The 26,391-nt window shown below is 46.4% G+C and overlaps 1 protein-coding gene across 1 annotated transcript in view; it reads right to left on the reverse strand.

Annotated features, from left to right (window-relative positions):
- The window catches only part of robo1 (roundabout, axon guidance receptor, homolog 1 (Drosophila)), a 168,296-nt gene that overhangs the window by 124,535 nt on the left and 17,370 nt on the right, over positions 1–26,391 (reverse strand). The window contains exon 2 of the mRNA XM_056284091.1: positions 21,697–22,023. Coding sequence (XP_056140066.1) covers positions 21,697–22,023 — 327 coding nt within the window. The remainder of the gene's footprint in view (positions 1–21,696; positions 22,024–26,391) is intronic.

Genomic DNA, 26,391 nt, shown 5'->3' on the forward strand with positions numbered 1-26,391 from the left:
AAACGGCGTATTTACGCGGCATACAGTGAAACTGGTGACGGGCCCCATCCCTACTCCACCACGTGTACTGTTGGATTCCATAAATAACTGAGGAGTCTCACGAAGCTGTGCTTCAGCAGCGAACGGGGGAACGCAGCGAGTATTTCATTACAGCCCTGCATGATCACAAGGTTCTTCTGATTACATTGATGACATCCACCCAGGTTTATGCTCTACAGCTGCACAGCATTAACACACTGCCACCATCACCCTTCACTCAGCCAAAGGGTAATTTCCACCCCGAGCTACACTCAAATAACACAACACTATTTAATTAACTCGGTACCAATCCCTGTAATTTCCACTAATATGGTGATGGCACTTATTTGGATCAGGAACAAAGGCGCAACAATGGTAAGACACAGACAGCTCGCTGACGCAGCGCGGCGGCCAAAATTGAAGTTAACGAAAAATGACTCACTGCTGTTCCCCTTCCGAGTTGACTGCTGTATGCTGGGTAGGTCAGTGACTCCGTGTTTCAAACCCCTGGGTATGGAGCACAGCCTGTATCACCCACTTCATTGTTCCCCCCCTTTGGTCAAGTCCAATGACAGCTAACTGTGTTTGTCAACCAATTACAGGCTAATGCCGTCAGCAAGGCAGAGTGATGCCGAGGTTCCCTGATGAATAGAGGCCTGCTACGGGGACTAGAACGGCTTTGTCTGGAAACTGTCCATGGATGCAATGGGCCCACACACACACACACACATATATATATATATACGTACACACACTCAAGCCTATTCCTGCTGAAAAATTTCCCCCTGGGTCTCATCCATCTCACTTTGGTCCACAAACTCTCTTGCAAACGTTTGCAGAAATAATCCAGCAAAGCATCTGTTAAACATACTGTTGAGTGCAATCTACAACTCTTGTGTCTTGGCATTGCTATAAAACACGGTGAACTGAGGTGACCACTGAATTTTCCCTACTTGATGTGTGTAAGCAGTATCACACCTTCAGAGAACGTTGGGGTATGGTCAAGGAAAAACCTAAACAAAATATGAATACATAGATAGGATAAAATAAGACACTATTTTTTTCCTCGCCAATACTTGGCCAATTACCCAACACTCTTCTGAGCCATCCTGGTCGCTGCTCCATCCCCTCTGCCAATCCGGACGGGGCTGCAGACTATCACATGCCTCCTCCGATACGTGGAGTCGCCAGCCGCTTCTTTACACCTGACAGTGAGGCGTTTCGCCAGGGGGATGTAGTGTGTGTGGGAGGATCACGCTATTCGCCCCAATTCCCCCTCCCCCTCCCCGAACAGGCGACCCGACCAACCAGAGGAGGCGCTAGTGCAGTGACCAGGACACGTACCCACATCCGGCTTCCCACCCACAGACACGGCCAATCGTGTCTGTAGGGATGCCCAACCAAGCCGGAGGTGACATGGGGATTCGAACCGGCGATCCCCATGTTGCTAGGCAACAGAATAGACTGCTTCTCCACCCAGACGCCCTAAAATAAGACACTCTACTATACACCTTATGGTGGCTTGCTTTCCAATCCCTTCATCGTTCCACAAAAAAAAAGTTACAAACTATTGTTGTCAGAAACCAGGGTCTGGTCTACTTTTACCATCCAGCAGGCACTAAAATAACCCTTTTGTCACGTCCACCAGTGGGAGAGGAGCCAATTCTTCAACTGTGAGAGGATTAATAGACAGGCCGAAAGAGAGTCTTATCTCACCTTGCAGTGATAAATCAGATGGGCACACACAACGCAGTTCAAACACTGTTAAGGAGAAGAGCAAAGAGAGCGCGACAGAGGGAGAGAGGGAAGAGAGAGAGGGAGACAGTGAAATGGACAAACCACATTCAGGCTTTTCACCAGACTGTTTGTTTCAAACCTGCTTTATGGGTTTATGCTTTGCTCCGTCTGCCCCGAGGAATGAGCGGCCAAAGGCCACGGGCTCCGGGGTTGTTTGTAATGGTCAGCATGCTCACCTTGATCTCTTCTCCCATGACACTTCCCAGACACCGGGAGACAAAAGGCTCTCCGCCAAGAACTGAGCCAGATTTTTTAATGTTTGGTCTTTTTTTTTTTTTCCCTGTCCGGCCGCTGATCTCCTGCCTCCCCTGAGAATACATTAGGGCTCTGACACATATGCTTGGTTTGTGGTCTAACTAGAATCAAGAAAACCTGCTGTGTCGGCCAAGCAGGAAGGGATTACAACATCAGACTCTCCAGATGTACAAATGAACAACAAATGGCAAAAGAAATGGATTTGCAGCTCCTCGCAGCCTAATGAACGGGAGGTGAGCATAAGTGTTATACAAACAGCGTATGATCTTCTTCTGCTTTGCAGGGATTATGTAAAGTAGTCACGTGCACAGACAACCACTGTATGGCGACATGGTAAGTACAGTGGCATCAAATAAAATAAAATGATCGCTGGCGTTTCCAAGGCTCTTAGATGACAAAGTGAATTTGACAAGCCTCCCTAAACATTTGGGTCCAGGATGAAAACTTCTGAACAAAATTATTACATTTCTCAAGCGCGAGGGCAGCTATAATAACTTGACTCTTTTCGGAGCACAAAGCGGGCTTTAAGTTGCTCATCCCCAGGGGAAATAATGGGGATCCTGCGTGAGACGGAGGAGCACCATATTTCCTAAAACAAGCCAACGTTTGACATTGGCTGCCATAAAAATCCCTTTCAAACCATAATAAATCCGAAAGAATAGACGAGCCCGAGTCCATAACAGAGCTCCTTTTGTAGCAAGCGATCTATTCAGTTTTTTAAGGGTACCTCTTTGTAGCATCACCGCACCAGTATGACGAGGCTCCTCACAACGCGGAGCTCTACCGCTACTGCAACTGCTACCCCAACGTATTTGTCAGGGCACAATACAAAAGACTGATGGAGCAAAGATGAGACGATAGCTAGGTCTGTAATGTTATTTGTTGGTGGGAAAAGAGGGACATTTTACAATGACTCTCAGCACTCTGTGCCAAGACACACTAGAGACCAACAGGTCAGTTCTAATTCAAATTCCAACTGAAAGGCGACAAACCCCACTTGTGTGATGAGAAAATGTTGATCTGTGGAGTATTGACCTCACTGGTTACTTAGCAGGAGTTTAAGCCTTAATATTTGTCTGATCAGATGTGTATTTGAGTGAGAGAGGAGAGCTGCTGAAAGTCTAGGTGTGTAAAGAAGGTGCATAAAGGGCCTAATTAGATCGAATTATTGTCTTGTCCTAAGTTGTCCTTACATTACGTTTTTTTTGGGGGGGGGGTCTTCCCCCCCCTTTTTCTCCCCAATTGTATCCGGCCAATTACCCCACTCTTCCGAGTCGTCCCGATCTTTGCTCCACCCCCTCTGCCGATCCGGGGAGGGCTGCAGACTACCACATGCCTCCTCCGATACATGTCGAGTCGCCAGCTGCTTCTTTTCACCTGACAGTGAAGAGTTTCTCCAGGTGGATGAAGCACGTGGGAGGATCATGCTATTCTCCCCAGTTCCCCCTCCCCCCTGAACAGACGCCCCGACCGACCAGAGGAGGCGTTAGTGCAGTGACCAGGACACATACCCACATCCAGCTTCCCACCCACAGGCATGGTCAGTTGTGTCTGTAGGGATGCCTGACCAAGACAGAGGTAACACGGGGGTTCGAACGGGCAATCCTTGTGTTGGTAGGCAATGGAATAGACCACTATGCTACCCAGATGCCCCTTCACATGACTTTAAAGATGACTGGAGTTCAATGACACACCTGTACTTTTATGATCCGTTTCTGTGTGACAGACATAGTCTGTACCAATGATGCCAAGAGCTATGCTGTCCAGAGCTTGGCTCCTGGTAGGGTCCCCCAAGGTGCATAGGTCAAGGGGGAGGCTCCAGACGAAGCGCAATCCAACAAAGACCTCAACGGCAGAACTGGCAGAAGATGTTTCCAGGTCACAATGGCAGTGAAGGTGGATGAAAGCTGCAACAGAGGGTGGTCCCCAATTGTCTTGGTTCTCCATGCCATTGGACTCTGGCCACCCCCTGCCAAGGACCGTGTTGGGTCTGCAGGCACATCAGCCACTCCATGTAAAAAGCTGTCACGCACAGGCGTCCTCCCATAATGCTGCACCAGGATCGGCCTCTACGCCCACCTGAGGACACAGAGGGACCCAGAGGGAGGACGGTCATACTCGACCCCGAGTAAACGCCGATGACGAGACACAGTCCTACGTATATGACCGAGAGAACAACCGAGCAGGTGGAATTATACATTTGGAGAAAGGCGACTGAGAGAGGGAGCAACAACAGGCATTATAGGTTTTTGCAATGACAGATGTTACAGGACATAAAAGATTGCTTTCATCTCCAAACAATGTAACAGATTTTTTTAAATTTTGTATATGAAAATGTTCCTCCCTACAAAGCGGAAGTCCCACACAAGGTGAGCCCTGGAGGTGTACAACATCAATGGATTAGGTGGAGGCCAACTGTTCTGCTGAAGATGGGAGGCAGAAATGAATTAAACCAAGTTCAAAGAAACCATTGACAGAACTCAAAAGAATGAAAAGGACGCACATTATAGTTGACATTATTCAACCATGGCCTAAAAAAATGAATTCCGATTCTGCCAGGCCTAACAGTGACAGAAGTGTGTCTATTTTTATTTTAAGTTTCTACCAGGATATAATTGCCACGAGGAGTTCAAGAACACGATTTAAAAGTGGCCAGTGAACCGATTCTCCAGAGCTGGAGAGAAAAACTAGTCATCAGGCCACTGTGGCAGCAAAGCTCTCCACCGCGGAGAATAGCGTCTGTTTGCCAACAGCAAACAGCCGCCTCTAGCCCATTTAGATCCATCTCTTTTGCTTTTCGGCAAACAAAGCCCCGCCATCAAGATGACATGGGCCCTTCTCAGCGGCTAGTACCGCCCAATCAAACACAAAGCGGTATGTGGAACGAGCCCAAAGCCAACACAGCGAACAACTCTGAGCTAACCAGAGTACATGTAGGGAGTGCACTGCCAGGCCAGCGGAGAGGTATTTTTAAGAGTCCCCTCTGTCTTGGCACATTCCTTAATCTTCCATCTGCTTTGCAAAGAAATGTGTTCGTTGGTCACAAAGTCAAGTTTTACAAGACAAACAAATCCTGCACAAGTGAAAACCTTGAACTGTTTAGACTGGACTTTAAGAGGTTTTCTAGGCTGCACAGCTGTTTAGATTCTATATGTCAACTTTAAAATGACATAACGCTCCTCGGGACCCGAGGTCATGACTCATATATTAGCATTAGTCATTAGCGGTAATATAGAGGCAGAGTCCAAAGTCACAGGAAAAGCGGTGTGTGTGTGAAAACCGAAAATGGAGACGTAAAAGAAAACAATGTAGTTTCATTAAAGTGAACAGTCACTTCATCACGGAGTTGGGGCCTAACCAACAAACATCCAGACAGGCTTTAAAACATTATTGCTATGCACTTCAGTCAAGTGACAGGGAAGAAAAATAAACTGGTGGAAAAGGCTGGCATAAAATGGCCAACTGCCAAGTACTGCTAGAAAAAGAAGAAGAAAAAAAAAGATGAGTGAAGAAGTAGAGGCTGATTTCAGGGAGATGTCTCAGCAGGAAAGGGCTCAAACTCCCTTCAGATCTGAACATTTATATCTATAAACACAACAAACAAACAAACACACACACACACACGCACGCATGCACACAAACACACACATACCTGCACAAACACATCAATGTCAGGCACACACATACCTAAGTCTCCCATATATGTCATATACATATAAACAGCGATGGACACACACACACACACACACACGCACACGCACACGCACACGCACACACACAGACGCACACACATTCTGTGACAAGCTAATAGCAGAAGAGCTGCCAGCTGTCGGAGATCTTTGAGAGAACAGAGCACCACCTGTCCCCTTATCTCTCCCCCTCATGAGCCAAGAGAGATTCTCTGTCCAACTGGAGCCACCTCCTTTGCCTCTCTCATCGCACTGTTCTGTTTTCTTTTTTACATTTTATCCCTTTCTTTGTTGTCCCTTCCCATCTCTCAGTTTCCCTGTTTGATCTCGACGCTCCGGACTCCACGCATTTATTGCAAATAACCTCAGTCCTTCCCTGCCAAGGGGAGTGATCTAGTGGCTGTAGCCAGAACAGTGCAACAACTGGAGATGAGGCGAGGTGAAGCTAGACCAGGACTGGATGGACGGTTTTGCCGCTAACTGTGGTCCCAGTTCACTCCCACATGCCTTACAAGAATTTGACCATCAGGTCAGTGTCACCGTGTGTGTGTGTGGTGTGTGTGTGTGTGCGTGCGTGCCAGTGAGCGATTGAGAAAGAGAGAGCAGCAAAATAAGGGACGGGGGGGGGGTACAAGGTCAACATCTTTGCCTCCCTGTTTACATTATCTCTGTCTTTCTCCTCTTCCCTCCCTCAGCGATTGTTTTTCTCTCAGTCAACTGAGCGTTTGAGTGGAGACAGATTGATATAGGCCAGGCCGAGGCGCCTGGCTGTGTGTGTGTGTGTGTGGGGGGGGGGGGTCAAACCACAGCTAAACCCAGTCTATAGCTCTTCTCCTTAATACCAACCCATGTGATACCCTCACAGGGGCATGAACGTAAGCAAGCGTGGAAGTCGAGTTTGGCCACCCGTGCTCTGCAAGACTTAGGTTAAAACAAGTGTCGACCAACTGAGCTGCTGGTCCGTGTGTTGACTTGAGAGTGCAGGGCAGATGGATGCTCCACTTTAAGAGGGCTAGCCCTCTCTGAGCATGTCCTGCCAGTTAATGCTAAATGCTATATGGTGAGCCAGAGCGCCACCAGTCGAATCAAAGATGCATTTGTAGTTTCCAGTTAAGCCAGCCTTGGCGTGAGAATGTGTACGCGAGTGCAGTAATAATGGGCCAGGTCCAGGAGTCCTTGGAGAAATGCATGCACACATAGACAAGCACACACATACACATGCTATAACACCCACACATGCACACATGTGTACGCATGAACACACACCCACACACACAGGCACACACTGGACTGGTCTGGTCTAGTGGAAGAAGTGAGTGATCGGCCAACCAGCTGCCTGGGACTTGGGTTCTGGATACTGGAGGGAAGGCTGATGTGTCCCAGACAATCTGAGCAGCACTAACAGATGGAGGTCACCACTGGGCACCGTGGCTAAAATTAACCCAAAAGCTTTGCATGAATTAAGATGGGGCCCTAGGCAGAGAATGTCTCCCCCAGAAAATTAAGCTAGGAGTCAGGCAGGATGGCATGGACCAGACCGCAGCTGAGGACTGGTTTCAGAGGCCCAGCAGGGTCCCTGCTGTCTCAGCACTGTTTCTTCAGCTCCTCCAAGGTTCAGAGTGAATTTACATGGCACTTTAAACCTTGGGTAATGTGATTAACTCCTGGCAACACACTGAACGATGATTAACTTATTCTCTCGCCTCTCCATTCCTTCCCATGCACTTCTTGCATCTTTGTCAGCCAATCAATAAGCTATTATAGCTCCAAACAGTGGGGCAAATTAACTTATGGCCCCACCTGCAGAGTTGGCGTTCTCCACTAATCCCATCGACGGGGTAAAATGAGCCTGGATGCAAAGGCCAGGTCCTGAGATCATCCAATGCCACCCCTTGGGGAGTGGTAGCAGGGCAAGATAAAACTCAATTTCACACCAGTATACTAGCATTGACACTGCAATACTGGGTCTGTAGTAAGTAAATATGTTTGTGTGGTGTTGTGTGGTTATCAAAAATATGGTTTATAAGACAACTAAAAAAATAAAATAATCTATCGGGTGGCCCAGTGGTCAGCACTGTTGCCTCACAGCAAGAAGGTCCTGGGTTCAAACCCCAGGCCGTCCCAGGTCCTTTCTGTGTGGAGTTTGTATGTTCTCCCCATGTCTGCGTGGGTCTCCTCCGGCTGCTCCGGCTTCCTCCCACCATCAGAAAGACATGCACGTTAGGGTTAATACTACTGTGAGTGTCCCTGACCAAGGCAATGGAAAGAAGAACTGGAGTTGGTGCCCAGGCGCTGCAGCTGCCCACTGCTCCTATACAATAGGATGGGTTAAATGCAGAGAACAAATTCATTGTAACCTATACAGTGACAAAAGTAAAGCGGCTTTCTTTCTTTCTATCTATTTTTAGAGGTGGGAAGACCGAAGGATATGCTGCATCTGGAAAGCTTACAATCCCATCCATTAGAGAGGTAAGCCAATTGGCTAAATGTAGTTGTGTTACTAATGGCCGATTAGAATATTATAATACCAGTGCATGGTGTCGATATACAGAGCGAGAGAGTGAGAGACATGCACACACATAAAACAGTAGGAGAATAACACATAGAGAGAGTGAGAGAGAGAGAGAGCGCAAGAGAGAGAGAGAGCTGGGCAGGAGCAAATAGAAATATCACCCCTAAGCAAAACAGCAGCACCACAGACATGTAATACGGAGCCTCGATGATTCAGATAGCATTTCAAAGTTATCCAAGGCGACATTGACTTCTGTCTGAATTCTGAATAGACCTCATCTAGTTGTCTCCTGTTACTCGTGACGTTTCCCTGTCCGTCTTTTATTCGACACTTTGCGGTATATGGTTACAGAGCTACCCCTTTGTGTCCGTGCCACTCCCCGTTTAGGAAGGTCACACGGACACAAAGAGAAGGTGAGGGTGTATCTATCTTATTCTCTTCCCGGCAGAGCAGCAGCCCTCCTTATGGTCCTAATTAGGCTGTTTTGTATGTTTACATACACTCCATCGAGAATGATTATGTTCGCCACACATGTAGTTCAGCCCGAGGCACATAAACAACATTCTTCATTCTAATAAGATGAGACGGAGACCTCTACGGTTAAAACAAAGCATTCCGGGCATGAGCGGCACACTTTCAGTTTCGTTTAGCGTTCGCTTTACTTCCTCTACTGTATGTCTGTGGCCCTATTTGTCTCCTTCGTTTCTGGCGTATAATTAGTATTGTAATGGACTGGGGCCCTAACAGTTGCAAAGTGGCCCCTAGCACGCTGACTATGCGGGGCTTGGAAGTGAGCGGCAGGCATTATGGGGAGGTTAGGATAACATTGAGTTTATATGAGAGCTACATGGTGATAATGAGGAGCTCTTGGTCCCATCAGTCCTATTTTAGGACGTGCTCTGGTGTCCATGACATGACAAGGAGAAACTCATTTTCTCTCAATTGTTACTCTAATGATCAGATTAGCTGCCACGGCAACCAAGGACAATTAGATGACAATTGAATGCGATGATGCGTTCTCCTGTCGGCGCGTGTCAGTGACAGATAGTGGAGCACCGACTATCCACAGACAGCAGGAGCAGACTGCATTTCATTTGTCAGATAGCACACAGCCAGATCTTTATCGGTGTTTCGGTCTACTTCTTACCTCACTAGCTCTTCCTCTTGGTCACGCTCTAGGATCAGCAACATGCTACCTCTATGATAAAATTTCAATTTTTTTTTTCCGTTTCGCCTCTCCCTTCCCCTCAGCGGGAGCCTTGACAACATCGCCTGTCAAATGCAATGCTTCCCTTTCTTGTCCTCATCTCTGTCTGCGTGTCTTCCCCTGTCATATCTCTACTGCTTTCTCTCTCTCTCTCTCTCAAAACAGTCGTCTCTCTGATCACGTCTCTAACCACTGTTCACTGCCACTTTACACTGATTTATTTAAAAACGTCTGGATCACTTTCTCGAGCACACATGCAAACGGAGAGAGAAACAGACAGAGGGCGAGAAACACTGAATAGAGACAGCATGTTGGAAGGGCAGATGTGTCAGATAAGGGCTGTGATAGCACAACTCTGACGCACACCTCATTTCCAGCCTTATCTATTTGAGAAAAGTCAAGGAAGCCAGCTTCACGCCCTCCGTGGCTACTGTTGGGAATCCTAAACATCGCCTATTGCCTGTCAATCCCTAACTAACCAGGAAATGAACGCACAGGGTGTCCGGGTGGCGTAGTGGTCTATTCCGTTGCCTACCAACACAGAGATCGCTGGTTCAAATCCCCGTGTTACCTCCAAGCTTGGCCGGGCATCCCTACAGACACAATTGGCCGTGTCTGCGGGTGGGAGGCCAGATGTGGGTATGTGTCCTGGTCACTGCACTAACGCCTCCTCTGTTGAGTCGGGGCACCTGTTCGGGGGGGGGGGCGGCATAGCAGGATCCTCCCACATGCTATGTCCCCCTGGTGAAACTCCTCACTGTCAGGTGAAAAGAAGCGGCTGGCGACTCCACATGTATTGGAGGAGGCATGTGGTAGTCTGCAGCCCTGCCCGGATCGGCAGAGGGGGTGGAGCAGCAACAGAAAAATGGGGAAAAAAGGAAATATATGTTTGTGTGTGTGTGTGTGTGTGTGTGTGTGTATATATATATATATATATATATATATATATTTCCTTTGGAGGTTTACTGGGCATGGCCAACTGGGAGGAGACCCTGGGGTAGACCCAGAACCTGCTGGAAGGACTACATGTCCAATCTGGTCTGGGAACGCCTTGGAATCCCCCAGGAGGAGCTGGAGGGCGTTGCTGGGGAAAGGGACGTCTGGAGTGCCCTACTTAGCTTGCTGCCACCGTGACCCGACCCCAGAGAAGCGGCTGATGAATGAATACATATATATACACTACCGTTCAAAAGTTTGGGATCACCCAAACAATTTTGTGTTTTCCATGAAAAGTCACACTTATTCACCACCATATGTTGTGAAATGAATAGAAAATAGAGTCAAGACATTGACAAGGTTAGAAATAATGATTTGTATTTGAAATAAGATTTTTTTTACATCAAACTTTGCTTTCGTCAAAGAATCCTCCATTTGCAGCAATTACAGCATTGCAGACCTTTGGCATTCTAGCTGTTAATTTGTTGAGGTAATCTGGAGAAATTGCACCCCACGCTCCCAGAAGCAGCTCCCACAAGTTGGATTGGTTGGATGGGCACTTCTTTGAGCAGATTGAGTTTCTGGAGCATCACATTTGTGGGGTCAATTAAACGCTCAAAATGGCCAGAAAAAGAGAAATTTCATCTGAAACTCGACAGTCTATTCTTGTTCTTAGAAATGAAGGCTATTCCATGCGAGAAATTGCTAAGAAATTGAAGATTTCCTACACCGGTGTGTACTACTCCCTTCAGAGGACAGCACAAACAGGCTCTAACCAGAGTAGAAAAAGAAGTGGGAGGCCGCGTTGCACAACTGAGCAAGAAGATAAGTACATTAGAGTCTCTAGTTTGAGAAACAGACGCCTCACAGGTCCCCAACTGGCATCTTCATTAAATAGTACCTGTTAGAGCCTGTTTGTGCTGTCCTCTGAAGGGAGTAGTACACACCGGTGTAGGAAATCTTCAATTTCTTAGCAATTTCTCGCATGGAATAGCCTTCATTTCTAAGAACAAGAATAGACTGTCGAGTTTCAGATGAAAGTTCTCTTTTTCTGGCCATTTTGAGCGTTTAATTGACCCCACAAATGTGATGCTCCAGAAACTCAATCTGCTCAAAGAAGTGCCCATCCAACCAATCCAACTTGTGGGAGCTGCTTCTGGAAGCGTGGGGTGCAATTTCTCCAGATTACCTCAACAAATTAACAGCTAGAATGCCAAAGGTCTGCAATGCTGTAATTGCTGCAAATGGAGGATTCTTTGACGAAAGCAAAGTTTGATGTAAAAAAAATCTTATTTCAAATACAAATCATTATTTATAACCTTGTCAATGTCTTGACTCTATTTTCTATTCATTTCACAACATATGGTGGTGAATAAGTGTGACTTTTCATGGAAAACACGAAATTGTTTGGGTGATCCCAAACTTTTGAACGGTAGTGTATATATATATATATATATGAAAGTCATTGATTTTCTGAACTCATTAGACTGTTACTAGCGTGAAATCAAGAATGAATGCCTCTAGCTGATTGGTCATCATATCCACATTACTAATGATGATTTCTCAGGATGTTCTTGTGTGTAAATATCTTCTGAAAGAACCAGTAGTTAACCCCAAAATATTGTCACATTGCTGATATCGAGGTATTCAGTCAAAAATATTCTGATGTTTGATATGTTTAGTTTAGTTTAGTTTTAGTTTAAGTTTTATTCAGTATCCACAGTTAACAAATGTTTACAATACAAACAATATACTCAATACAGTGACTGAAAAGGCACAGGAAGAAGCATAATGCTTATATTTAAGCCTGTCAATATCTCTGTGGCAGAGTGGGGTGTGGCCCAGCTGTCCTGAGTTGGTCTAATTACCTCAGGACAGATAAAGTGGTTCCACGCCCCAAATAAAGATGCCAGAGACTTTTAATGCATGTTCTTTTTAGTCTTTTTCATATGGTTTTAACTCTGGTGTTTTTAAACGTTGTTTTAATAAATGGGCTGTCGTGTCCTCATTTACAATCTGTGTCCATGTCTCTGTGCCGGGGATCCCAGGTAGTGGCAGCCCGTTACCACGGTGGTGGCCCGTATGGGGACCCCAGCAAGGGGAAAAGACATTGACTTGCTGACCGGAAAGCAAGCCGAGAAGAAAACCGTCGGCTCAGGTCACGGCAGCAGGAGAAGAAGACCTCGCTGCATCATGAAGTGATGGCGGTGTCGACCAGTTGCTGAGAGGGCAACAGCCCGTGTCTAACGCAACCCTCCCCAGCTGGCTCTCTCCATCCCCACCGGGAGCGTCAGCGTCTTGTCCAGCGGCAAACCTTGCGGTCAGTAGTCCAGCTGTACTGCGATGGGAGGATGTGGCCGCCTCTCCCAGTCTGCGAGGGTTAACGGCAGGGAGAGGGGTCATCGTCGAGGGAGCTGGGCCCTCTAGAGGGGAAGAGTTGAGGGTCAAAGAAGACGCTCCCACAAGCGGACCGTGGGGAGATTTTGCACCGGGGACGTGCTGGTGGCTATCCAAGTGAGGTACGGGAACCCTGCGTCAGTTTGGACGATGAGCCACCAGACCTACCGGAGCCGGCGCCCCGGACCCACCCTGAGGGAGAAGAGGAGCAGCAAGGCACTCTCTCCCTAAAGTGCCTTTTTGGGGGGGGCGCTTCGGCTGGGGTTTCTCCCCCCCGGCCTCCGAGTGAGGGGGTAGGAATGTGGCGGGGTGGGGTGTGGACCAGCTGTCCTGAGTTGGTCTTATTAACTCAGGACAGATAAATTGGTTCCACACCCCAAACAAAGACCCACTGAAAGGACTTTTAATTGAACGTTTGTTTTTCGTCTTCTTCATAGGGTTTAAACTCCGGTGCTTTTAAACGTTGTTTCAACAAATGGGCTGTTGTGCCCTCATTTACGATCTGTGTCCGCGCCCCCGTACAGAGGAACCCAGCGAGTAGCAGCCTACCACCATAACCGCCCGGTCCACTTACAGTATTTCACCTTCACACCATGGCAGACATTTCTGTTTAAGAACATTTATATACCACCCCAGTCCTGATATATTTGTACCAGGGAGAGACCTCGTTGTACTCTCGAGGTAAAGAGCTAGATAGATTTTCATTTATCTTTCACAACCACCGCATCCCTCTGGCTGACAGCTGGAAGGTAGCTGAACATTCCTCAGCAGGTAATTGAGAAAGTCCGGCCCAGGAGAGCAAGATAGAGCGAGCACGGAGAACCAGATGTATCAAACTTACTGCAAACTCACTTTAAGTGGACTGAGTGGACTCCCTGAGCCCGGGTTTCTGACTTTGCCAAAATGCTGGCCGTCTCCAAACCCCTTAATCCTCTCTAACTCCATCGTCTCGGATCGAGGAGCCTGATAGAAGGTTTCAAGTTAGGGCTTAACCCGGGTTTAATAACTAGAGCATGTCCACAGAGCAGAACACCCCATCATATGACCAGACATCAGAACGTAGGCACGTACACATGCACCAACACACACATGAATGTGAGCGTATATACACACCCACACACACACACACACAGTCAATCCAGCTCCATTGGCCGGTGGTGGAGGGGGGAGAGGCTCAGACCAAGAGGGGATTACATTTAACAACAAGTATAACACCAAGGCCTCCACACCAGAAGTACAGATTAGAGTGTGTCGCAAGCGCTCCCATCAAGTTCTCACACGTACACACACCCAGCTTACAACCCACAACATCTAGCACATATGGACTACTTAACCTAAAAGGAATACAAAAACCTCTTAAACACACACGCAAAAACAAAACAAACAGACACACGCACACACACACACACACAAAAACAACACACAAACACAATACAACATTTACGGTTTTTCTGAAGAGGAGTGGGAGTGAAAGCTCTCTGCTATCAGACGTCTTCAGGAGTGTAATGTGGAGCCACTGGACCTGAGAGCCCACGTACTGTATCTTATCTGTCTTAGGGCTTCCCTGGGACCCGGCGCCCATCCTGCCCACGACATTCATCTGTACCACAGCCATAGGCAGGGATTACATAGGGATGAATAAGCAGTCACCACGGCAACCAGAGACAGAGTTATGACGCAAAAGGGTTTGGGGGCTGGGGGGAGCCCAGGCATCACAGTTGTAGAACTGCATTTTGCCCCCCCCTCCCCGAAAAACATCACTAGACATCTCGACAACAGCATCCCCAGGGAATGATAGATGACAAATATTCTGAAAAAATAAAGTGCTTTCGGCAGAATTCATGAGTCATTGTAAGGGGAGGGGGGGATTTTTTTCTCCCTGCTTTTTCTCCCCAATGGTACCCGGCCAATTCCCCCACTCTTTCTGAGCTGTCCCGGTCGCTGCTCCACCCCCTCTGCTGATCCGGGGAAGGCTGCAGACTACCACATGTCTCCTCCGATACATGTGGAGTCGCCAGCCGCTTCTTTTCACCTGACAGGAGTTTCGCCAGGGGGACGTATCGCATGGGAGGATCACGCTACCCCCCCCCAGTTCCCCCTCCCCCCTGAAAAGGCGCCCCGACCGACCAGAGGAGGCGCTAGTGCAGCGACCAGCACACATACCCAGATCCGACTTCCCACCCGCAGACACGGCCAATTGTGTCTGGAGGGACGCCCGACCAAGCTGGAGGGAGGTAACACGGGGATTCGAACCAGCGTTCCCCATATTGGCAGGCAACGGAGTAGACCGCTACGCTACCCGGATGCCCCTCCTTTTTTTTTTTAATATAAACAAGCTGTTGCCTACATTTTTGCTGTCTAGAAAAGCAGAACCATAAGAGGGCAAGACGAGGAGGATATCGGTGTGACGCGAGCAGTCGAACGCCGTCTGGTGAAAAAACGCATCTCAATCTCCACCGGTTTTACCAACAAAGACCCAACAGCCCCGTGTCTACTGAACACACAAGTTTTAGGAACTGAAGATGTGAGCTATAAAAGCTTCCATCACTGAGGCAGCGTGTTTTATGGCGATGCTTCCCGCTCAGCTCCACACCTGTCTGAGAAGCAGTGGTGGAGACAGAGACACGAGCGATAGAGACGATTGAATGCGGTGATAGACGAGGGAGAAAGGAGCGGGAGAGGGGGAAATTCGGAGAAATATTTAGTTAGTCTCCTGTGTAATTTGTCTCTCTCTCTTGTTTGAAAATCTCCAACTGTGCCAGCATTTTTTTCTCCCGCTGCAGGGCACATGTCTGCGTTCCTCGGTCCAGTAGGCTGCTGAAGTGCGGAGTGATTCAAGGTACTCTGGGAAGGCCCCCTTTTTACCGATTTTTGCAGACCTGACCCCGTACCCTGTGCACAGATCCCCTCACAACACAAGATGCAATTCTGTAAACCATATCACCAAGTGAGCACACTGATCCAAATTCACACCCGAACACACACACACACACACACACACACACACACACACACACACACACACACACACACACACACACACACACAAGCCAACCTTGTTCAACTACAGTCTTTCTTCTTATATCCACACATCAATCTGCACCACTCTCTCTTTACTCAACTCTTTAGAACAAGCATGTCTGCCACTTTTTCCTGCTTGCTCAGGAGTTAGCAAGCCCTTAAAATGTCTTATCCTATGCTGTCTTGTTCCTGTTCCCATTTCCTCCTGAGTAGCATTTCTCACGCTTGCCCCCCCCCTGCTTAGCAAGCAGCATTAGCTTGTTGAGGGTGTTCAATGTACGTGTGTGTGTGCGTTTGTGTGTGCGCGTGTGCGTATTAATGTCATTATGCCCAATAACCATGTTCTGAAACATCCTTGTGACTCTCGACACATCTCAGCATGACTGAAAGGCACAGCCCCCACCCCCCATACCCAACGCCACTATCGTGGCGGGGATTGAAAACCGCATTCTCGGTCAATTAGCCCAGCCAATATCTGCCCAGATCTCTATTCAAATGATGCCTGCATGGTCAGAATACACTTACAGCACACTAGCACGGGCATGCCACATTTTTGTAATGACACTCTTATTATGCATCACACAATCCCGCCACTCATAACGGCACAGAAGTATCGACTAAACAGGGCAAATAGATGTGCCAAGTTTAATTACATGGGTTGTACTGATTATGCAAACACCCAGAAGTGCAAAATAGGCCAAATTCAACAGACCATACCCAGTATGCATGATAAGAAAAAAAAAGGTGTGCTGTATATATGGATTAATAGATGACTAATTGAAATGCACGTGTGGGGTTTTTTTCCTACAGAGATTTAGCATAGATTGAGCTGACAGCTCTTTGCTAGGGGGAGTATAATTAGACAGTAGCCAGTTGTTTTCCATGTAATTTCAGGATTAAGAGTATCTGACTGAAATAGCCCCAAACTACAGCCCACACCCAGCAGCAAACCAGAACAAGCTAAAAGCATAATGGAAATAAAATATTCTCATGGAAAGAATAAACAGAGGCTTGTTTTAAAGCCTGCAGCATGTGGAGCTCGCACACTTGATATGAAGTGAGTTTTTCACAGCAGGGCATGGTGTAGGGTAGGAGAACCAGTCTGCCAATAGATAAATAAAAACATTGATAAGTAAAGAATAAAAAAACCGACTACTGATTGCATAAAGGGTTTGGATCCCAGTATTAAATAGACTGGAGTGGAGGCCCGAAGAAGCGTCTGTGGTGTGCAGCCCACGCTTCAGCTGCGTGTTGATTCATGAAACAGACCCTGGCTGTGCCGTTTGCACCAATTTGCTGTGAACCTCCCCGAGACAAATAACTGCCACCGGGCTGAAACACACTCTGCCTCCAGCCCGCTGGCCACTCGCCAACACGCTCGCTGCTGCTGCTGCTGCACATCAGCTGTCCCGACTTCCCTCCTCGACGCTCTCGTTCTCTCGTTCTTCTTTCCTACTCTGTCACTTATCTCTCTTGTGTCTCTCGCCCCCCCCCCCCACACCCCTCTTTGTTCTCGCCTCTCATCTTCGCCTTCGTCTTGGAGGTAACACTGCCATGTCAACGAGGAAAACAAGTTGGAAATAACTGCAGGTGATATCAATGTAAAGAGAAACTGAGAGATGTGGAAGACCACACAAGAGCTGCCACCGTATATTGTCCCATCTTTTAATAAGTTACAGAGAGGCAAACGCCGTGCCAAATAAATAATTACTCTGCCACCAAGTAGAGATATAAATTATCTGAGACATGTATCTCGCTCTTGCTCCATTTCACTGTTTGGCAGGTGAGAGAGATAATGGAAGCTGAGGGTAAGAACAGGAGTAAGCAGCAATAACAACACACAAAGAAGAAAGGGGTAGGCACCACTTGGTTCACGTGTGTCTATCTGTTTGTGTGTGTGACGGAGGACATTTGGGAGGGGGACAGCACAAAAGCCCCGAGTCTCTGAGAGCCAACAGATGTAATACGTGGGATTTCCTTTGAGAGATACAGCCGGGTGGGTGTGCAGATCAGTAGGAGGCGGCCGTGTTGCCTTTTAGATTGCCGCATGGCTGCCAACTGTCCTCTGCTGTGCAGATGACCCTAAAGCACGGCCCCAAGTCTCTCAGAATGAATAGCGGCTCACTCCACACAGCACCAAAGCCCTGACGCTCCCCCCACCGCTCAAGGGCGGCGTAGCTCGCCGGGTCTTCACGGTGACTCGCTAGATTTCGGAGGTGCATCATGATCAATGAGATTCTGAAATATGCTTGGCTCAATAGAGTTATTTGCAGTGGCACACATTCAAGTAAACATTCCCCTTGCTTCTGCAGCTAGCGGTTACGGGCGAGCCTGCCCCTGGAGAGAGGAGCATGTGTGTGTGGATGTGAGGCCCGCAGCCAACTCTGTGCGGTCAGCATTGTGCAGTCAGCCAGGCCACTAGACAGCAGGCCCCAGGGTTATCGCCTGCTCAAGTGGAGCAGTGTGCCGTCCATTACCTCACTTCACTATCAGCCCATCCAGGAAAGGGGAAACAAGCTATTCATAGAGCCTCCGAGGGTCCCATACAGAGCAGGGACTAAGAGGAAACGACTTTGATGTACTGTATCCCAGAGTGCACCGTGTCCAACTACTGTACAACACATACCCAATGTGTATGTTACTGAAAGTTACGGGGGTGTATCGTTGCTTTTTACTGGTTCCTGCATTACTTATACATGCAAAAAGAAGCTAAATATGTGAACGATCTTATTCTTTATCGTTACTATTTTCATATGTCGGGAAAAAGGCTTGAAATATAGGTTTCACAAGTGCAGCTAAGTTAGGAATTTTGTGGAGAAAGGTAAAAAATATATTAAGGAGAATTTCTACGAAGCTTTCAAGGCGGGTGGGTCGATGATGGTGTGTATCATGCCCCAGAGTGTTTTCTTTGCAGAATCTGTGAGTCTGCAATGTTATGGTTGTATTGACAGTTCTTTAAAATATATGAATGTAAAGAGAATGATTTAACCACAGCTTGCTCAGCTTTCGCCTTCTCCGATGTTGATCTGAGATGCACAAGTTACACTTATTTGCAATCCAGTTGTTCTTTGGCTCTTACGCTCTTGGCTCTCGTGTCAAAAGAAATCAAAATCAAAGATCTTTTGCAATCTTTTTCAACAAATCTGTCTGTTGTCTCACAAAGCCGAAACAGCATTTTAAAGATGTGGTGTCGGCACAGCAGCAGCCAGGGTTACCTTCAGCTTCTCTGCTCTACTTCTCAGCTGCACTATTTGGTTTTGAAGCAAAAGCACAGTGTCGCAAACTACTCCTTCGCAACAATGCTGGACTAATCCTAATGCTTTATTACTGTTCCTTCTCTCCTGAACGCCATTCTTTGTATGAGAAGCAGCCTCACTATTTGACGTCTCCCCCTCTAATACAAAGGAAACAATCACATCAGAAGGAAAGGGTCTTCTCCTAAGCTTGTTTGACTACACAGTGCAAACAGGATTCACCATAAATGCATTAACCCAGACTTTGGGTTAAGAGGCTGAGATAGAGCGATTGCAGGCTGTACTGTACATGTGGTTAATGATAAACCAAACAAACCGGGTTAGCCTGGCAAAACAGGACTTGTTGAAACTTGGATTACGTTAACAATCAGTGGTGAGTAAGGGAATCTGTAAAAGCCGGGCTCTTAAAATAACATCTCCAAAATGTTGTGTTTTCAGCTTTTAAGGTAAAATATCGCAGAACTTGGTGACCTAGAAAGAGTAAGCACAGTTAAAACTGTGACTTCCTGCTCTGGAGCACAAGCGTTTCATTAGGAGAAGAAGTGTAAAATTGCTTTCAATATATGACAAATAAACTTGGGAGTTTTAGAGGCTGAAGTGCCCTCGGCTAACTTCTGCACAGATCCCTTTGGCCATTGTTCTGACCAGGAACGTTTCTGCTTTCAGGGTATTCATAAGAATATACATATTCTCAGTCATCTTTAACATACAATCGAAAATAGTTTTAAGACACTCTTATATGCCCTTGCGAGTCATATTTATGGCATGTAGTTCCTTTGCCCTGGAGTTTAAAGGAGCCATTATGAAAATCTCACTGGTCTCTCTGCCTCCTTTCCTCTACAGCCTTTTTTCTTCGGCAGGGTTCCATCCTGGTTGCTCCGACAACATAATTGTATGTAGTTGAGCATGAGCATGAGAGAGGGGAGCAAGATACACTGAGAAAGCAAAGAGGGAGAGGGAGGGGGGGAGGGGGGCTGGAGCGTAGTGGCTAGTCATTATGGGTCTGTTTGAACCTTATACAGAATAAGCAGCCCAATTTTGAGACTTAGCCAGTGGCACTCTCAACTTTAGTCTAGGCCACACCAGCCAAAGCTCTTGTTTTTCTACTCGAAAAACCCATCTCTGAAATAAACACCCTATATCATGTATAGTTTATGGCAAAATATTTTTAGCATTCTGAACTACGGAAAGTGGTGTCATGTGCCAAGCGGCTCTGAACCGTTTGGAATAAGTGAGTATAAAATTGAGAGCAGAAGCTCAGCCGTCGTTTAGGGGCACTATGGCCTGACTGGTGCTTTATGTCACAAGAGACGTGAAGGAGAGAAATAATCTTTGCCACTATGTTTTACTTCACGGTTGCACCTCAATTCGTCTCTGGGAGCGTACAGCGCTTTCATTTCGAAGACAAGAGAGTTTTTGGAATCAACCACCTCAAAAGCAAGTCCAAGGCCACGTTTTCTTCAAGAACTTGCCAAAGTTCAGTTACCCCTCAAACCTTTTCAGAGTACCGTTACTGCTCTCCGCAGCAGACATCTAGGACCGGGAATATCTAAAATAGTGACAAATGCTCCAACACAGCAGAGCACAATGGCTAAACTGTATTCTAGAGGCTCCCCAATGGTAACACTAACTCATTGCATGAACCCTAACTGCCCATGTGAGCCGTGCTTCTTACTGTAGCCAAAAGAGCCCCCCACTCCAAACACACACCCACCCCACCCACCCCCCACACACACACTCACACACACACACAACACAAACTCCGCTCTTTCTTTCTCCATCTTGATTAGATTACAATGAGCGGATTGGTGACAGCCTCTGGGCATGCTGGAGGAGTGGTTGATATCTGAGCTCCCCTCCTCAGCCTTCACTCTCAGCCAGTCAAGAGTGCTGGGAGATAATAAGTCTGAGGGGCTGACCTCATCAACCAAACCAGCCTTTAAAGAATCATGGGAACAAATGTGTCAACACAGGACACCAGTCACAAATAGGATTAATGGTTTAGAAAGATAGTTTTCTTTTTTTTTATACACTGTGTGTCTGCCAACTGTTTAAGACACTTGCATTCTAAGCCTTTTAGCAGACTTGCTGACCCTTGAGTTGATGAAATCCACTTTGCATCAAAGTAAGGCCATTACAGAGCAAGAGTATTAGCCAATAAAGCTAATTTCTGTTACTTTGATGGGAGGGCTGAGGAAGCTCTCCATTAAAAAGATGACCAAACATGGATACAACAATTGCAATAGTTTGTGTTAGAACCTTATATCTATCTCCCTAACAAACAGCGGAGGCAATACCCAAACAGAAAAAGCTTTGTTCCCATTGTCATTTCTGACCACCTACCAAGGGCCCTTTAGAGAAGCACTCACCCTGGAATGATCAGGCCACTTCTCCCCCAAGGCTCTGCAAGCCTGAGAAGACCACTGGGCCAAACACATCCTGCCCATCTCCTGAGAGATTAAACAACTCAATGAGCACATTGAGGCCTGAAACACTGCAGGAAACTGGAACCTGCTATTCAGCTACGGCTAAACCAAAAGCTTTTCCATTCACACCCACCCTAGAGGCCAAAGCGGAACTAAGGAAACACCAAGCACATGCTGCACTTACTGGCTACTTCCAGCGAGGCATTGTGGCTCACTGCCTCTCCCAGGTAGTTGCGGGCGACACAAACATAAGAGCCCTCATCCGGCTTGCTCCGTCGACCATGGACGATGCGTAGGAAGAAAAGCGAGCCGCTGGGCAGCAGCATGCGCTGGGAACGTGGATTGTCCCGGTCCGTTTCCACCCGCTCTCCATCCTTGTACCACTCCACTGTTGGGGTGGGCCGGCCCTCTGCCTTGCAGTTAAGGGTGGCAGGCTCCCCCTTGGACACAATCAGGTCAGAAGGGTGCTCCACTATCCGGGGTGGAGAGTCCTCCTGGCGCAGACGGGATCCTGTAGGGCCGAAGAGATAACATAAATAATTACATAAAAACCTAAAAAGCTCAATGCACATATGCAAGGGATTGTTAACTCTTCAAGGAATTTTATGTTTTTGTACTTTGTCAGTGCTATTCCAGCACATCTTTCATCACCTTCATATGAGTAATAATGGAAAAATTACAGGATATGGATCACAGGTCATTTGCTTTTGTCTTGGCCATGTGGAAAGTCAAAGAGGAGACTTTGCCTGTGTTCATGTGATAATCAACCAGCATGGCCATCTGTTAAATGTTGAGCTGGACCCAGATTTCCGTTCCAAGCTCCTTGCACTCCAGTTTAGGATCTATTCATTTAATATTTTTCAGTTTGGATTAATGTCCTTCACTTAAGGCAAATTGACCAGCCCCTGTAACTGAGTGTGAACCAATGTACTGTATTACGAAATTTTTATTTGATGAGAAACACAACACCCATTACTCTGAAAACTGATGGACCTGCATTGTCTCAATTCTTCTAGTTGCTGTATAAGGATGACACGTCACATTTTGATACTTGGAATAAAAGCTGTATTTTGTATATGTGGGAAAAGTGGAGCATTTTTTTTTTTGTTAGGTAAGAGACCGTGGGTGCACTGAAGTGGAGCCTTTCCCCACGACTTTGGCAAACTACTTCACAAGACTGTAAACAGATCCTTAGTGAAGTCACCCTTTAATTCCAGTAACTTGTCCTTTAGTACAGCTGTGCAGTCTTCCAGTTATACGTGATTTTTGTCATCCAACAGATGAAATTTTAAAAAAAAAAAAGAGGAGAAAATGAGGGCAACATAAAAAAATGATGAAGACATTGGATATTTTTTTCCAGGAGATAAAAGATAAGATATGGATAAGCATCAGACCTTTGTTTCAACGAGGGACCATGAGAAGAACGCCAGTGATAATACTATGCAAAGAGGACAGGGGTGCCAACATAAGGGTTGAGGGGGTTAACACCCTTGTGCTATCGCAGGTCATTACTGGTGCTCTCAGACCAGTCAGTTGTGGCTATCAAACCTACTTTACATGCAAATTAGCTTCCTGTTGTTAATTCCTAAAGGGTGGCATATAGTGGTTATGGATTCATTGTGTGTGTGCATGCACGTGCGCGTGCATGTGTGTGTGTAGCCAAGAGTTTGTTCAACCCTGCAAGCCATCCATATCTCCCAGCATAGGCCTTTGGAGCACATTCAGCACCAATTAAAGGGAGCTGGGTCTAATTGGAAGCACAGGCCCGCAATTAATTTACCCAGTATACCGTGAACTTGCCACACTGCCTCTTTTCATTGCCCTCTGCCCATCCCCGTATCCCTGAAAATCTGCTGCTGAGAGTGCATCTCCCTGGGGTTGCCACCGATTTGAGGTAAAGTCAGCATATTCAGCGACAGCTCAGTAGCAAGATTAATCACTTCCACGCAAATGTGTAGAACAGCCAGTAAAATATAACAAATCTATTGCCCGATATGGGACATAATGATCACGTCCATTTTTTTTATCTGGTAGTTCTTTTACTCTGCAACCATTCACTACAGGCTTTACTACATCTTTAATTTTTTTTCAGGCACACATTCAGGTATAAACAATAAGGAACAGGCTTTGCAGCAGTACTCTGGTTAGGATTAAGTCGGAAGATACCACGCAAACAGATTAGAGGATCAACTTTTCTGAGTTTTCTGAAATACTTATCTGAATAGAAGATCCGGATTAGAAAATCACATTCCAAGTCTCCGGCATAAAAGAGAAGTTAAAAATTGTTTTAATTCCTTAAAGATAACCTAATATCAGAATGCCTGCTGAGTTTACAGCACAAGAAATAACCATAATACTATCATTTAAAACATATGAACCTCCTACATATATATTTGTTGAAACCAGGTACAAAAAAATAAGAACATTGTGGTATTCTTAAAGGTAGAACGAGTAGGATTTCCCTGAAAATCAATGTATAGATTCATACAAAAATAATTATGGGCCACTAGACGTGTGTGGCAGTGTCTGTATCTGCAGGGAGTCTGTCCTCTGCCTGTATTTTCTTATTTTGTTGTGTATGGGACGTTTCTGGGCGTTAACCTTTGGGCGGCAGGACTCTATAAAAACGTAGTGACCAGGTGCCAGATAGTGATCGTAAGCACGCATCCAAGAGGAAACTACGACAACGGTGGACACAGTACTGACAAGACGCAAATATAGCGAGGCGAAACGCCAAGCGGACGAAGCTCGTTCCAAAACGAGAGTGAATCTGGGGTTGGCTTTCAGCCGCTGGCGAGCACTGAAGGACAGAATGGGGATGAAGAGCGATGCGGAGTTGGCCTGTACACTGGGATGTGACCTGGCTACTGTGGTCAGGGGGTGTGTCCTTCTGGTGATGTGGAACATGCAGGCGGGGCTAAATTTGAACGTTGTGTTTACAAACCGCAACCAACAAATCCTATTCAGTCTACCTTTAAAGTACGTATTGTGAGTACTGCACATATAAATTCATATATTCTGACGGAGCTTCAGAATCTCCACAATTCAACAATTAAAGGACCCCCCCCCCTTTTCTCCCCAATTGTACTTGGCCAATTACTCCACTCTTCCGAGGCGTCCTGGTTGCTGCTCCACCCCCTCTGCCGATCCGGGGAGGGCTGCAGACTACCACATGCCTCCTCTGATACATGTGGAGTCACCAGCCGCTTCTTTTCACCTCACAGTGAGGAGTTTCACCAGGGGGACATAGTGCGTGGGAGGATCACGCTACCCCGCCCCCCCCAACAGGCACCCCGGCCGACCAGAGGAGGCGCTAGTGTAGGGACCAGGACACATACCCCCATCCAGCTTCCCACCAGCAGAAATGGCCAATTGTGTCTGTAGTGACACCCGACCAAGCCGGAGGTAACACGGGGATTCGAACCAGCGATCCCTGTATTGGTAGGCAATGGAATAGACTGCTACACCCCCTAAATAAAGGATGTTTAAAAATATGCATTACTTTGTTTCTCTCAGCCAGGGATTTAATCATGGACAAACCCATTTAAACAAACTTTAATGCCCCTTCCTTTTGTCAAACATATATATAAATTTGTATCACATGAAGAGGAGAAGATAAGAAGACAACATCTATCTAAGAAAAGTAATACACAATCTTTTTTTTTTTTTATACTGATTTTTGTTTTTTCCAACTAATGTCTGAACATCATGCATCTGTGGCTCATTTCTTTATAGGGCTTGTTAATAGCTGATCATTAAAGCTGCTATGTGTAGGATTTTCATGTGACTGTATTGTCATCGAACATCTTGTGACTGCACACGTTCATCTGTAGCAAAACGAATCAGTCATGATGAATATTGGTTTATTCTATGTTGCGTTTTAAGTCTGTGTCCCTGACTTTAAAACCCCTTGAATAATCCCGTTGTTGCACCACAGTCTGTCAGATTATGTGACCCTGCCCTTAAAAAGTGCTATTTTGGCCACCCCCCCAGATGCTAAACCTATTCTTAAAGCCTTTACACACCAGAGGCGCCTTTTTTCGTGTGATTATGAACAGTATGGATAGCGGAAGCGGAGCAGAAGTGAACAAGCTGGCGGAGCGTTTACTGGAAATACGTCAACACCACTGTTTGCATATAGTCCATTCACACGCCAACATATTATTTTGAACTGTTGTTTTTGTCATGAGTACATGTGAATATTACGCGGCGAAAAAGCGATGTAATTTTTTCGGAACTCTAGGTTGATTTTTCTGAGCTTTCGTGCCGCAAAATAAAGGAATCAACCAATCACGTCGCACGGAGCGGACGCCACGTCACAACTCCTAATGACAGTCGTGGTCTGTTGATAGTTTACATTTCTCATCACCCTGTATTGTATGACAAAGGACTCAAAAATTATGAAGACGATGAACTCAAGGACAACGTGTGGAGGAGCGTTACGCAACGTTAACGTCAGTCATATAAAACCACTTTGGTATTATCTAAATAAACTGCATTTAGCACGATCACCAGTAGTTGAGTGTTTTGTATATTTTGCTATTTTCATATATTCTGCTCCGACTGTTACTTATAATTAATCAGTGTTTATGGCACTTTTATTTTTTCGACTAACTCAGTTTTAAATTTGTCTGTACTTTCGTAAAATTTGTCTGTGCCTTTTTTTTTGTGACCTGACCATTGGGTTTTGTTTTTGTTTTTGTGGTTTGTGAGGGGGGGGGTTGTCTTATTGTGTGACACACTCTGTGTTGCATTTGCTTGTATGAAAAGTGCTATACAAATAAAGTCTGACTGATTGATTGACTGAACAACTCATGACTTTAGAATGACTTCCCGCCAATGGAGAGTGGTGATCAATCTACCGTGGTACCTCCTGCAC

This window comes from Lampris incognitus, chromosome 7 (assembly GCF_029633865.1).
Source record: "Lampris incognitus isolate fLamInc1 chromosome 7, fLamInc1.hap2, whole genome shotgun sequence".
In the NCBI taxonomy this organism is placed as follows: Eukaryota; Metazoa; Chordata; class Actinopteri; order Lampriformes; family Lampridae; genus Lampris; species Lampris incognitus.